Source organism: Chlamydotis macqueenii, chromosome Z, assembly GCF_036417535.1.
Source record: "Chlamydotis macqueenii isolate bChlMac1 chromosome Z, bChlMac1.mat, whole genome shotgun sequence".
Taxonomy (NCBI): domain Eukaryota; kingdom Metazoa; phylum Chordata; class Aves; order Otidiformes; family Otididae; genus Chlamydotis; species Chlamydotis macqueenii.
In genome coordinates, this window is record NC_141593.1 from 61,632,400 (window position 1) to 61,647,338 (window position 14,939).

At 44.0% G+C, this 14,939-nt stretch overlaps 1 protein-coding gene across 1 annotated transcript; it reads right to left on the reverse strand.

The window, feature by feature from the left end:
- Nucleotides 1-1,496: 1,496 nt before the first annotated feature.
- Nucleotides 1,497-2,147, reverse strand: TICAM2 (TIR domain containing adaptor molecule 2). Its single transcript, XM_010115481.2, is given in 4 exon segments — nt 1,497-1,667; nt 1,669-1,780; nt 1,782-1,904; nt 1,906-2,147. Coding segments are annotated over 4 exon segments (648 nt in total).
- Between the last annotated feature and the right edge of the window lie 12,792 nt (nt 2,148-14,939).

The window sequence follows — 14,939 nt, forward strand, 5'->3', positions numbered from 1 at the left end:
CTCCTCTAGGAGCTCAGGCGGCTCTGGCCACCCCGCCGTGGAAGGAGGGTCAGAGGGGAGGGTCAGTGACCCGGTCCCCAGCGCTCGAGTCCAGAGCACCACTCTGCTTGTTGTTGATGGGCATCACTCGCAGCATCAGGGACACCGGGGGCGATTAACTGAGAAACCCTCTATGCTGCTCAGGATTTTCTGCCATCCCAGGCACCATGACCGGCTGCACTGAGGGCACTTTCAAGGGCTGAGGACACCTGCCAGCCGCCTGGCTCCACAAACCTGCTTTCCTGTGGCACAAGGATACAACCCATGCGTGGATGAAGCACGTGGTGTGTCCATACCTGATTCTCACCCTGAATTTCTGAGGCAGAGATACATAACTGTTATTCTCCTCATTTGCAAAACAAGGGACAGAAGCAGAACACAAAACATAGTATCCAAAATCACACTTCATGTATGCAATGGCACAGCTATTGCATCAGCTACCTCCCACAAGCATGGCATCAACACTGATCCAGATACCAAAGCCCCTCTCGCTCCCTTTTCTCTTCAACAAGGAACAATTTGTTTTGCCTACAGCTGACTGTCCTTATATTTGGAAAGCAAGATTTCATAATTCATAAAATAATAAATTAATATTCATAAAATAATAATTTTTCATGTTTTAATTAAATTTCCTGCAGAAAAAACCCCAAAATTTTCCAATGCTATTTTAGTAATTACATTCCGCATCACCAGTACAAAACTATAGTGGAAACCAGTGCAAGCTGGCTTACTGAATCACAGCTAGCAGTCCTGTGTGGTACAGGAGGCAAAAGAACACTGGCTATCTGTCTTAAATCTTTTCAAATATGCTTAAGAGCTGGGATATGTGAAGTGCACAAATACAAGTCATTCAAACTGATGCCATTTCTGCGGCTCACCTTTTTCAGTCTCAGCTCAGAACACTTGCCCTGAAGAAAAAGTCTTCCATACTGTTCTCTCCCATATAATTGTCTAATGTTTTCTCTTAAAGAATGTGCCAAAGTTCAGTCAGAATGAGCCAAGAAAATGTTTCCCATATTGAAAAAAATCCAAAATGTAAAAAAAAAAAAAAGTCTTTGAAATGGCCGTTCCTCAAAGGGGCAATGTATTCCATAGAGTGCCTTTCATAATGCATTGGTTTAATTGTGGTGACCAGTATTCCTCTTTTATTAACATTTTCCAGTGTCAACTACAAGATTGAAAAAACTGTACATTGTTAATGGGAAACAATATACATCTGGCAGAGCTCACAAGATAAAGCCAAACATAGCTAGGCTTCCAGTTTGGCAGCATCTTGAACCTCTAAGGAGACACAGTGACAGGCATGCCTTCATGTACGGCATGCATTCATCAGTACTTAACTAACATGTCTTGATGGAGAACTTTACTATTAGTTTTGTCAAAAGAAGAGTTTCCTTTCCTTTATAAAACAAGAGCAAGGACTATCACTTCTTCTTTATTCTAAATACGGTCTGTCTTCACAGTTTTTCCTCTAGTTTCTGTTTCATCCTTTTCCTCCTCCATATTTCTCATTGTTGCCTGTATGTAGACTCCTGGAAAATTTTCTTCACTTGTTTTGCAGAGCCAGGACTATCCTCTTACAGTGCATTAACAACTTGCAAAACAAAAGAAAGTCTTCTCCTGGGTAAGTGGTTTACTCAGTGGCCTCACAGGTATCACGGAGTTGTAACTTATGCTGTTAAGACCATTGACAAGGGAGGTGAAAGACTGAAATACATACAAAGATCCATTCAGAAAATTTTGTCAGTAGCATAATAGTCCATGCTGAGCTATTCACAGCATCACTTAAGTTTTCCACGGCATATTCACTGCAGGGCATCGCTGCAAAGATCATTCTAGATTTAACACAAAATTTGTTCTGGATGGTTCTGGATCTGGATGGCTTCATTTGCATCGTCAGCATGCAGAATCACAAACTTATAGGGAAGAGCCTCAGTCATCTTATTACTGGTACAAACTCCTGAAGGCCTGCTTGTGGGCTCTCTGATTCCAGCAGAGAGGCCACATAGTTGACTAATTGGCTGGGAGTCTCTTAGACCTGTACTCAAGCTGTTAGCCTTTTGCTGCTCTCTGCTGAAAGTGGCTTGTCTGGAGTTAGTACTGCCCATTACGAGACACACACACATCCAACAATGATTTGTTGGTGTGACTAATATCTGCTTTATTCATTCTTTAAAAAAAAAAGAAAAATACCAGAGAAAGACAGAAGCAGAAGAACTACTGAGTGTTAGGACAATGTAAAAAAAAATCATTGCCCTTTTTAAATAACAAACTTGTTTGACTTCAGGAAGCTGTTACTTGTGCTAATGAAAGAAGGCAGAAATGCTGCAACAAAAGCTGATATTGAAGTTCAATAGTTCCCAGCCCTTTTCGCTGAGTAACTCCACGCTGAGGACTCTCCAGCCTGCAAGCAGGCCAGGCACTTTGCATGGAGACCCAGCAGCCGCTGCCAATGGAGAAATCCATCCAGGGGGGTCCAGCACTTGTGGTTCCTGTGCTGCAAAGAGAGGTGCTCTGCTGAAGATGCTGGCATAGGGGTGGCAAGGTAGAAGCTCATCTGTCCCCTGATCTACACTCTCACTCCAGCTGAAAGCAGTGATACTCAGACACAGGGGCTGCCTGGCTGTGGACAGCACTTTGAAGCCAATGCATCAGCTCTGGGGAGGTAATACGAGGCACAGCACCTGCAGAAAACTGAATGCCCAGTGTTTTTGCTCTCTCATTCCTGTTTATTTCTTTAATCATCATTTGCACAGCTTGAGCTGAACTCACAGGAGCATCCTCCCCTTGTGCAAAGAAGTTGGAGGAGCTGGGGTTTTTAATTCTGCTAATGCCATTCACAGACCTGAGCAAACTCTCTGAGGGGAAAGCAGGGCAGAGGGGTCCTGCCACTTTCAGCAGCTGCCAAACTGGTTTAGCTATAGCATGAAAATGCAGCCAAGGCTCATACCCTCCAAGGAAATTAGGCAATTGAGTTGGCCTTTAAATTAACCTGGACTCCAGTGTCCTTGCCCAGGTTACAGAGGATGCCTGGGGCAGGATCGGGCTTGGGCAGTAAGTGCAGTGGTATCCGCACAGAGAGTGGTGATTGCCTGGCGTAACCCCACTCCCATTCCCTGCGCTTCCCCTCTTCTCTTTTAATCTCCTTCCCCCTAAAATGCTGTTTGCTAGCTGGCTGAGAAGAAATTAGTAGGATCATCTTTGGGACTGCAGGCGCTTCCCCATTGCCAGCCAGTGTGGTGTCTGACGCGAGGCAAATTGTGCCTGACAGCAGGCGAACACCTTCCCTGTGGGGTTGGTGCTCTTTCAGCTCCTCTTGCCCTGAGAAGCCCCTCAAGGTGTCCCACAGCTAGGTGTCGGTCTGACCCACAGCTTTTCCTTTTTTTACACACCAGGTTAAGCCAGCATTAGTCCATTCGAGTCTAAATATAGCACAGGCAGCAGGAGTTATCCACTCCTTCGTGCTTTCCCACCGTTCTATCCCCATCTGGCTCTGCACAGTGTAATTCTGTCCTTAAATATTAGTTTAATTTTATCAGTAGAGCTTCAGATGTTTTCCAATAGCTGGGCAAATAGTCGGCCTCCGTGTTTGACATGGGAAGAGCAGAGCTCCAGAGAAACACAGCACTTTTGTCCCACAGTAACACAAAGCCCACGCAGACCCTCCCTCTCTCTGCCTCCATTTTTCATCAGGCCATGACATTTTCCTCATTAAGTGAAAACTCCAGCCAAAACACTGCAGCTTCTTTTGGGGTAAAAATTATTAACTGTATTAAAATCAACCAGGTTACTTTTATTTCTAAAGCAGGTTCAACCTGGATCAGCTCAGTAAATACTGGAATAAGCGTGTCGTTATGGATATGTGGTGATCTGATCACGCAGCCTTACATGTGACGGAGGTGGCTCTGGAACTTACAGGAATGGTGAATTTGAGAGAAAATGCTGCCCATTAGAGACTAGAGCAGTGTTTTATCAGTGACACAGCCTGCAGTGGGAAGCTGACAGCATGAGCAATGAAAATGCCTTGCACCCAGAAATAAAGATACAATGTAGCTGTACAGCTCTTGGTTACATGCATTTATTCCCCTACAAAGCTGTGGCAATGCAGGTGTGGGATCTGTGCCTTCCAGGCAGCATCCGCAGAGCAGTGCCTGATGTTTGTCCGGACATGCTCCCATGGCACAGAACATATTTTCAAATGACTCAGCGGAAGTTTGGGCTTATTTCGTTTATTTGAAAGAAAACATACAGAAAACAGGACAATTCAGAGGTTTGCTTTAGCAGGAAGAAGGAATTGGCAGAAGCTAAGTGCATTGAGCAGTAATTCTAGTAAGACATAGAGCTTCTGCGCTAATAATCTTTTAAATTAAATTCCCATGTGACCTAACACAGTGACAGGCATGCAGTTTCTGTGCTTGGTTGCTGCCCTCTCTTGGCAGCATGACCAGCCTCCACAAGGGAAAACAATGAAGGCTGTCGAGAGAAGCATCAAATCACACTTACTCAGAGAAGATGGAAGAAAGAGTCTTTTACCAAAGCAAAATGCAACTTTTTGCATCTTATTCCACATTGGAAAAATAATTAATTGCTTGTAAGAAGTCAGATCTCTTGTCTTGTCTAAGACAAGGTTCATTGATTCGGTATGTGTGTGAGAGGGAGAAAAGCCTTCCCCTGCAGAGGCTTGGCTCTGCTCCCCATGAGCCATCACATCCTTTGGAATTTCTCAGTCAAATGAGTTTTTGCCCATGTGCAGCTTTCTAGAGGGGGGCGCACACAGGGGCTTTGCTCTCCTCCCTTCCTGAGCAGCAGCCACAGCACTGGCAGTGCCCAAGCTGTCGCCAGTGGGACCAGCAGTCCCTGGGCAGGGAACCACCCCATCCCTCTCCCTGGCTCGCCCTGAAACTCCAGAGCAGAGCACCTGGAGCATTAGGTATACCTCCAAATCAGAAGGATGACACCAAATTCCATCAAAATCACACAAAAAGGCAAAGCTGATATATGATACAGTGTGCTGTACAATGTGTTAATTCTCTTTCAGTAGACGTGGCAAAAATATACCAAATCTAGTAAAATGCTGGGTATCTAGGTAATAAATGCAAAGCCTTAGATGAACAAAACTCAAAATCTCTTCACCAGCTGAGCTGAAGAAACACATGTGGGAAGTGAGAATCAGACCAGAAGCAGTTAAAAGATTCTCATTGGGTTAAGAGGTGACTGGAGTATGCCTCCCTGCCCCAAAGTAATATTATCCATGTGGTCCGTGATAAGGAAACTGCTTTAAGGAACTCAAAGAACTTGTCTCTGATCAAGATTTGTGTCTAGTTCATCTACCTATACAACAACAGAGATATGCAATGGCTGATGAGTACAGTGAGAAAAATAAAACCAAAGAAAAGTGAAATTGTTCAGAGTAGCACACTTGCATTAAAATAATTTTTTCATCAAGTCACCAGAATTCATACAGTGTTTAAGAAGTCACAGCCATTGACTACAGACCTTACCTTTTGGGCAGTTTTTTATTGGTAAAGCAATATAAAAAAAATGAAAGGATTTACGATAGCCAGTACATTTTTCTACGATGGTCATTTACAATACATGAAGGTTTCTAAGATGCTGTTTTGGCAATTTTTAATTGAATTGATTCAACCCAGAGTGGTTGGCAAGTCCACTGGAAGTCAGGGCTTCTTCTTTGCCCTGCTAAACTGATACCAACTCTAACAAAGCAGGGTGTGTTTTGCTGGTAGATGTGTTGTTAGACAAACTGATACAGCTGGAAAAATCAGAGAAGCTTTTGGCTGCTTAAACCTGGACATCTGAAGAAGGGCTTGAGCGACTTAAAGTTTGTCCATTTCTTCCTATCATACTTGTGATTTAATAAATTGTGTTACTTCTTATGCCTTCTTTGTCCTTGTGCCATCGTGATTATGATGAAATATTATTCTGACAAAGGCAGAAGGCAATAACATGATTTAATAATAATGGCACAGTTCATTTCACTAATGAGACTGGCCATTAGCTGTTATATCTTTGATGTTTGCTTGGGAACATATCATGAAGAAAAGACTGAGTTCACTAAGAGCAAAGACTCTAATCTCGTCAACTGATATTTATAAGATGAAATTCAAAAAGCTATTTTCTACATGGTTTAAGCGCTTCCAGTTTATGACCATACTAATGAAGCTTAAAATTTTCTTTCTGTCCTTGGCAATTTACTGCTCTTACACATCACACCCAGGGCCTGCTCATCATTTATTTGGTGCTAACCTGAAACACCTGCTGAGGAGGAATACATACAAGCTACGCAGATACAGTACAAGACAAATCCAGTCTCTGACTTACCAGCCGTGACACAAGTAAAAGGCAGATGAGCCCTTCCAGCACCACCTGAAAGCCCCTGTGTGGACACGCATACAAAACCCAATACATTTGCACAGTGATATGTGTCACTTTTCCCCCTTGACATTACTGGACCAGGTTTAACATTTGCTGAGCAGCTGCAGCACCGTGTGACACACGTATGTCATGCCCTATAGGGTTATACATCTCTATAATAACGCTGTGCTTAGCAAACAGGGGCACAGCTACTGGTCATGCAAGCCAGAGACCTTTCTCCCCACTCCGTCATTCTATTGGCAGTTACTTCAGCTTTACCCTACTTCATTCACACTCACTCTTAAAATACGGACTGGTCCAGTGATCAATTAGCTCCAGAGCATCAGTCCTGGAAGGTGCTGGGACCCGGGCTCCAGATCTGGTCATTCTGTTTTGTTTTGGAAGGACCGCTTCTGCCATTACAGGCACCCTGTGGGTGTACTAACTCTTAGTGTGGTTAAAGATGCGTCAGGAGTTAGACCAATCTGTCTTGCTTTGCTGGGGCTGAGGAGAAATGTGGAAGAAATGCAACTCATACGTCTCCTCAGTGAGAAAATGACACAGGGTTTTTGAAGTTTAAGAAATTATGCCTCCATAGGCTTCAAGCAATAGATATGGAGCCTGTACAAGAGGCTTATAACTGAAAAGAAAGAGCAGGAATAACAATTGGTAAATCCATGTCAATATTGCTTGTGGACACAATGATTTTGTCCAAGTTGAAAAATTAAGTTCTATATGAATATAATCCACTCCTTTGGAGCTGTTGCAGACACAGCACAATAACGCAACATGCTTCCATGAAGGGTTAGTATAATTTCCTCTTTTCTCAGATGCCAGATTTTATAATGTTACAGCCTTCTAAATAAGCAAATCAGAGTCAAGCCAGTATTATGCCATTCCCTCAATACTAGCCAGGAGTAAACTTGGCTTTTTTAAATACAAAAGAGAGACCTGTTTTGTGGAGGACAAAAAGGCAATATTACATATTTTGATGGCACAAGTGTGCCCAATTGTTATTGTGTATGTTTCAACAATTTGGGTGATTAGACTTTTGGCATATTCCTAATGCCTGACTGAAGTGAGAAGTGGAAAAGAGCTGAGGTGGTTATGGGCTAAAGACATGAGGAATCTGATTGCCCTTCTCTTGGTGGTAAGCAGCCTTGGGGGTTCAAGCATAAATGTAAAACCTATGTTTTCAAATAGCCTTTTCTGATTATTCACACTTTTGCAAGTAAATAACAGTTTTATATAAAAGAATGAACTCTTCCAGCTAAAAGAAATGTCAGAATAAAAATACCTATTTTAGTATTTCTGTTCTTCTTCTCATCTCCTGTTCGTAGGTATGATAGTAATCAGTTTACAAATGCAAATCTACGTTAGAAACACTGTCCTATGCAATTTTTCGAGATGAAAGATAAAATCAAGTCTTTTGAACACTGACTTCCCCAGAGAATGGATTCCCAAACTAGTCTACTGTGAATTTACTTGAGACAAGAGCCAGCAAATACAGTAATGGAAGAGGCTGCCTATGCTGCACCTGCCAGACATTATCAGCTCACCCCAAAACTACATGTGGATGTGGCACAGAAGAGCACAGTCCTCAAGAATTGTGCATGAAAAAAAACCCTTACAGTTCTTTAACATTTGCCCAGTACAACTCGGAAGGTCAGAACAAGGGATGCAGTCTTTCTACTGCAATCCTACTTCTTTCATAAAGAGCTGAGGGCTGAATCAACAAATCTGCATGATCCACAGTACCAAAGGATCTAAGGGTGCCATGAAATTTTCTTTCATATAGCTGTTTATAGGCTGTAAACTGTAATGGGATGCTGGGCCAAACTTGGGAACTCACTGTGCTAACCTCTTGCAAGACATGCAATAACAAGGCAATTTCCATCTCTGAAAACTCAACAGTGTAAGTTGTGACCAAAACACAGCAGCTGGATGACACAAGAAGGCCATCAGGATAACATGTTCCTCTTGTGCTGCTTCCAGCAGAGCCAGCCCTCCGCTATATGGGCAGTGGAGATGCTTGGCTCCACAGAGCTAATGTGCGTCACAAAGCAGAACAGCCACATGCACAAGTCACATACCAGCTCTTTTCAGTGACCTCTCAGGGGTCCCTGAGTATCAAAATGAAAGCGTTTCTGGCCTTCGTCTTCACCAGTACTCTCTCACTTAGAGCATCATTTAAATATAATTTCCATTATCCACAGCTTTCTTTTACCCATTGTACTCCAGCACTGGTCACTGCAGATAACTGAGAACTGACTGTACTTAAGGTTGAAGATGTGATGATATGACAGGCCCTTCCTCACTTAACAGGGATCACAGGCAATTTAGAGCTATACACCTTAATGCTAATGAACAGTTTATGCTAACCTTTAAGTAGCTCTTCAGGTTTTAAAAGTCAGGATAAACACATCAGTCTCATAAAACTAATTCCTTAATCCCTTTAGAGCACTGATAAGGCTGTAAAAATATGCAGCAGGAAACAAAGCAGCTGGTTTACATTGCTGGGGGGGACTGTCCTCCACAGGACAGGCCTTCTCTTACCGGATCAGCTCCTGAATCAACAGTGCTTAGGACTGCATGTTAAATTAAGCCATTTTCCATGTACTGTGTTATTACACCAAGTTGAAGAACACAGTGACAGAGGACCAGACTGTAAGTCAAGCCCCCTTCCTGCAAGAGAAGGAACGAAATAGATAAAAACCTGGGCAGTCGCAAGAAGGCAGACTCAGTAAATTCCTTACTTTAGCCTCATGGCTATCACTGCTTATTGAACACCAAGCCAGAAAGGCTAGCAGGACTTACATGAGGTTTAATTTGATCATGATACCGTTTTGTCCTGGGTTTTTTTTGAACTAGCGTGACTGCAGGACTTGTAAATTATCTTTAACTTGCCAATCTATGCGTTAAAAAACCTCCAAATAGGTAAAATAAAAAAAAATGCTGGTTTCGTTTTTCTCTGCTCTTTGAAACAGAGAAATACCAGCAAATCTGAAACGAACTTTTGTGTTTTTGTAGGAGAAACCAGAGATGTGCAACTGGCACAAGATCTAATGGTATTAAATTGCAGTCATGCTGTATAGTCATTTAGTTGTCTGATAATGGCGCATCAGATAAAAATAGGTGTTCAGTGGTTTTAGCTGAAGGTTTGTTTAGAATGACCGACGGGCTTCTCACTGAGGCGAATAAACCTGAAGCCTCTATCACAGACAGATAAGCGCAAGGCTTCTGTGGCAAGCAAAAGAGAGAACTTGGGACGGCAGCTTGTAAGCAGCTGGGTAACAGCAAGAGCCCCGTCTAGGAGAGAGGTGGAATATTTATTAGGGCAGAAAGGCAGCTCTGGAAGCTCAGCTTCACCTCTGTGTAAGTGTGGTCTTGTCCTACGTTCCCATAGTGTTTGGAAAACGGCTCAAGGTGAGAGATACAAAGTCATACCTATGGATCATTCACCTGTCAAGTACCACTGTGGTGGGAGAGAAGAGGCCGTGCTGTGCTGCCGGCGATAATGCAAGTGAGTGGTCAGGGAAAGATTTTTTGAGACCAGAGTTCCCAAATTAAAATTAAAGCTTTTCCTAGGAAAATGTCCAGGTGCTTATCAAGTAGACGCTGCACACTGGAAAATAATTGCCCTAATACTTCCCAGGTGACCAGAAACAATACTGGTTTGGAAATGTCCTGTCATGAAGCCAGACCGACCTTTCTTGTGGGAAAATGAACCGGAAGACAACAAAGCTGCTACAGGTGACTCTGTAGCAGGACCTAACAGGACTCGGGGCTGCAAAGTGAAAAAGTAGACTTCTAGGCTTTCTTGTCCTGGTTTTCTAATTCCAATATACACAAATAATGGAATACAGTCGTTGTGGTTTAGCCCCACTGGAGACCAAGCTACTCAGGTTCTCACTCAGTCTCCCCACCCTCCAAGGGAATGGGGGAGAGATAATACAACAAAAAGCTCAAGGTTTGAGATAAGGACAGGGAGAGATCATTCAAGTGACGGGCAAAACAGACTCAACTTGGGGAAAACTATTTCAATTTATTAATAATGAAACCAAAGCAGGATAATGAGAGAGAGGAAAAAACTTCCTCCCACTCCTCCCCTCGTCCTGGGCTTAACTTCATTCTGGACTATCTCCACCTCCTCCCCATCTTGAGCAACACAGTGGGGACGGAGAATGGGGGCTGTGGTCAGTTCATCACTTGTCACTTTGCGCTGCTCCTTCCTCCTCGGGCGAAGAACTCCTCACATTCCTCCCCTGCTCCAGCGTGGGGTCCCTCCCATGGGCTACAGTCCTTCACAAACTGCTCCAGCGGGTCCTTTTCCATGGGGTGCAGGCCCTCTGGAGCGGCTGCCCCAGCGCAGGCCCTCCACGGGCTACAAACTCCTTCGGGCATCTGCCTGCCCTGGAGTGGGGTCCTCCCTCCCGGGCTGCAGGTGGATCTCTGCTCCTCCGTGGGCCTCCATGGGCTGCAGAGGGGCAGCCTGCCTCACCACGGGCTGCACCACGGGCCGCAGCAGCTAAGACACTCACTGCAACTGACGCTGCCACAAAGTGGGAGAAGGAGCCTGTGAAGGACTTTGCCTGACTGGATGACTTTTCATATATCCTGTTCTTTTTGCGTGTCTCATGTCTTTCTGCACGTCTTTCTACATGTCATATTCCGCTGTGCATTGTGTCCTCATCACAATAACTCACCAGCACAATAAAAGTAATTCCTGATTTCTCTCCTTGAAGCCAGATTATTTCAGATCGTTGAATTTGCAGGCTTGGTAACAAGAAGAACTGTGCAATCACAGAAGAGTCCAGGTTGAAAGGTTGCTCTCAAGATCATGTGGTGTAAACTTCTCTTGAAAGCGGGGATTTAGATGAGGTTATCCAGGGCTCTGCCAAGCCACGTCTTGAGTCATTCCTGTGAGGGACATTCTATGAGCAGCCTGTTCCAGGCTTTAGTTGTTCCTATGGTGAGGAAAATTGATCCAGAGGGAGCTTCCCCTGCGGCCACTTCTGCCATTTGCCTCTTGTCCTGTCTCTGCGCACGCCTGAGAAGAGAGCACCTCCTTCTCCACCACTGGAGAAGTGGTGCACCACCACTATACATACCCTTCCATATGTACCATATCATACAGCACATACAATACATACCATGCCACAGAGCACATACAACAGAATACCATATGATACATTACGTACGATACACTATGCACAAAACATACAATAAAACTTACAGAATAAGTATAATAAATACCATACCACAAAATCCATACCGTACTATACAATCCCTACCATACAACACACAATTCAGTAAATACAATACCATATTAAAAATACTGTAAAATACTATACCCCAGAATAAATCATACGATGTGTCGTACAAAACAACAGCATAGATGCGATACAGTACTATACCATCAATACAGTTCATGCCATACTGTACCATACAATGCAAAGCACAGTACCTGACCAAAGCACAATATATTACAAAACGAAAAATATATTACAAAAAATATATTACACTATCGTAACTTTTTCCATACACACGTGACCTGGAGGCGACAGAGGAGCAGCGCTTTGCGTCCAGAGCAGCAGCTGGGGCAGGCGGGCGCTCACCTGTGCTCCGTGGGGTTGGCTCCCGAGAAGCGCTGTGTGCTGGAGCCTGCTGGGAGGAGGTGTTGGAGGGCGCCGGAGCTGCGCTGGGTGGGGCGCAGTGCAATACAAAATCTTGTACAATGCTCCAGTGCAATACACAACATGCTGCAGCGCGGTACCAGCCCTGCAATTCCAGCCATGCGTTACACAACGGACAATAAGGAATACAATACAATACCAAGTACAATAAAACACAAATGACAGTAAAATCCAAATGACAATACAAACACACTACAATACAAATATATCAGAAGACAACAAAAATTGCAAAACACCTGACAAGATACTGTACAGCAAAAATAGAAAAAAACGCAATACGGTACAGAACACATTGCAGGGTACAATACAAGAACTAGCATAACATACTATATGGAAAACACAACACATTAAATTTAAGACAAATCACAATACAAACTGCAATACAAAACACAATAGAAATTGCATTACGTAAAATGCAACACAAAACATGCAATACAAAATAAAATCCATACAATACTTTCCATGCCATACAATATATACAGTACAACACCATACCATACAATGCCCGCAATAGCGTATCATACAGACACGAAAACGTACGAGCAGTACAATACAAGCAATAAAAGACCACAGTAGCAACACAACACATACAATACATAGAACACAATACAAGGAGCCTAATACAATTACAGCAATACAACACGTACCACACAACACCCACCATAGTACCTGTGTGAGGGGTCTCAGTGATGGTCCGTGTAGGGCCACTGTGGGAAACTACAAGATGCACACAGCTGTGAGAACGCGACCTTGGAGAGGGGAGCCAGGAGGGTTGTTATCTCGGAGAGAGGAGCGAGGAGGGTTGTTACGGAGCAGGATGTTGCTGCTATCCGGGAACCGCTGTTAGCCAGCAGGGCACGCACTTGGCAGCCTTGCTGCATGCGCTGGCCGCGCGTGCACCAACACCTGGTCAGTGCTCTGCCACTGAATGGGCTGAGGGGATAAACAGAGGTGGCTCAGAGCAGAGAGAGAGAGAGGACCCAGAGCACACTGTACGAACAACAGGGGACGCCCTGAAGGGGCTGCGCCTACCTCCCTTCTCTGCTCTGACCCCGCTGATCATCACCCTCCACAAAACAAAACATATGATACATAACATACAGGACCTGGAATAGCATACATACCGTACCATGCAATACATACAGTGCAATACCTACCATGCAATAGCGTACAATACCATGCAATACCGTACCATGGAATACCGTACCGTATCGTACCATACCATGTAATACCGTACCGTACCATATCATGCAATACCGTACCGTACCATACCATACCGTACCATACCACACCGTACCATACCATGCCAAATCTAACATGTAATACAGTACCGTACCATGCAATACCTACCATGCAATACCGTACCGTACCATACCATGCAATACCTACCATGCCATAACGTACCGTACAGTACCATACCATGCAATACCTACCATTCCAAACCATACCGTACCATGCAATACATACAGTGCAATACCTACCATGCAATAGCGTACCGTACCATACCATACAATACCTACCATGCAGTACCGTACCGTACCGTGCAATACCTACCATGCAATACCGTACCATATCGTACTATACCATACCATGGAATACCGTACCGTACCATATCATGCAATACCTACCATGCAATACAGTACCATACCATGCGATACCGTACCATGGAATTCCGTACCGTATTGTACTGTACCATACCATGCAATACCGTACCGTACCATACCGTACCATACCATACCATGCCATATCTAACATGTAATACAGTACCGTACCATGCAATACCGACCATGCAGTACCATACTGTACTGTACCGCACCGTACAATATCATGCAATACCCAACATGCAATACCGTACCGTACCATGCCATATCTACCATGCAATACCATACCGCACCGTACCATGCAATACCTCCATGCAATACCGTACCGTACTGTGCTATAGCTACCATGCAATACCATACCGTACCGTACAATACCGTACCATACCATGCAATACCTACTATGCAATACTGTACCGTAACATACCAGGCGATACGTACCATGCAATACCATAGCGTACCATGCAATACCATACCGTACCATGCAATACCTACCATGCAATACCATACCGTACCATGCAATACCTACCATGCAATACCATACCATACCATACCTACAGTGCAATACCTACCATGCAATACCGATCTGTACCGTTCCATGCAATATCTACTATGCAATACTGTTCCGTACCGTTCCATGCAATACCTTCCATGCAATAGCGAACCGTACCGTGCCATACCATGCAAAACCTACCATGCAATACCGTTCCGTACCGTACTGTACCATAGCATGCAATACTTACCATGCAGTACCGTTCCGTACCATACCATACAATACTGTTCTGTACCGTACCATGCCATGCAATACCTCCCATGCATTACCGTACCGTACTATACAATGCAATACCTGCCATGCAATACCGTACTGTAACACACGATGCAATACCTACCATGCAATACCGTACCATACCACGCAATCCTACCATGCAATACGCTACCGTACCGTGCAATTCTGTACCATGCCATGCAATACCTAACATGCAATACCATACCGTACCATAACATGAAATACCTACGATAAAATACCATACCGAACTGTATTATACGATGCAATACCGACATTGCAATACCGTACCATACCATACCATGCAATACATACCATGCAATACCCACCATAAAATACCATTACCTACCATACCACACCGTGCAATACCTACCATGCAATACCGTACCGTACCATGCAATACCTACCATGCAATAGCATACCGTATCGGTCTCTACCGTACCATGCAAT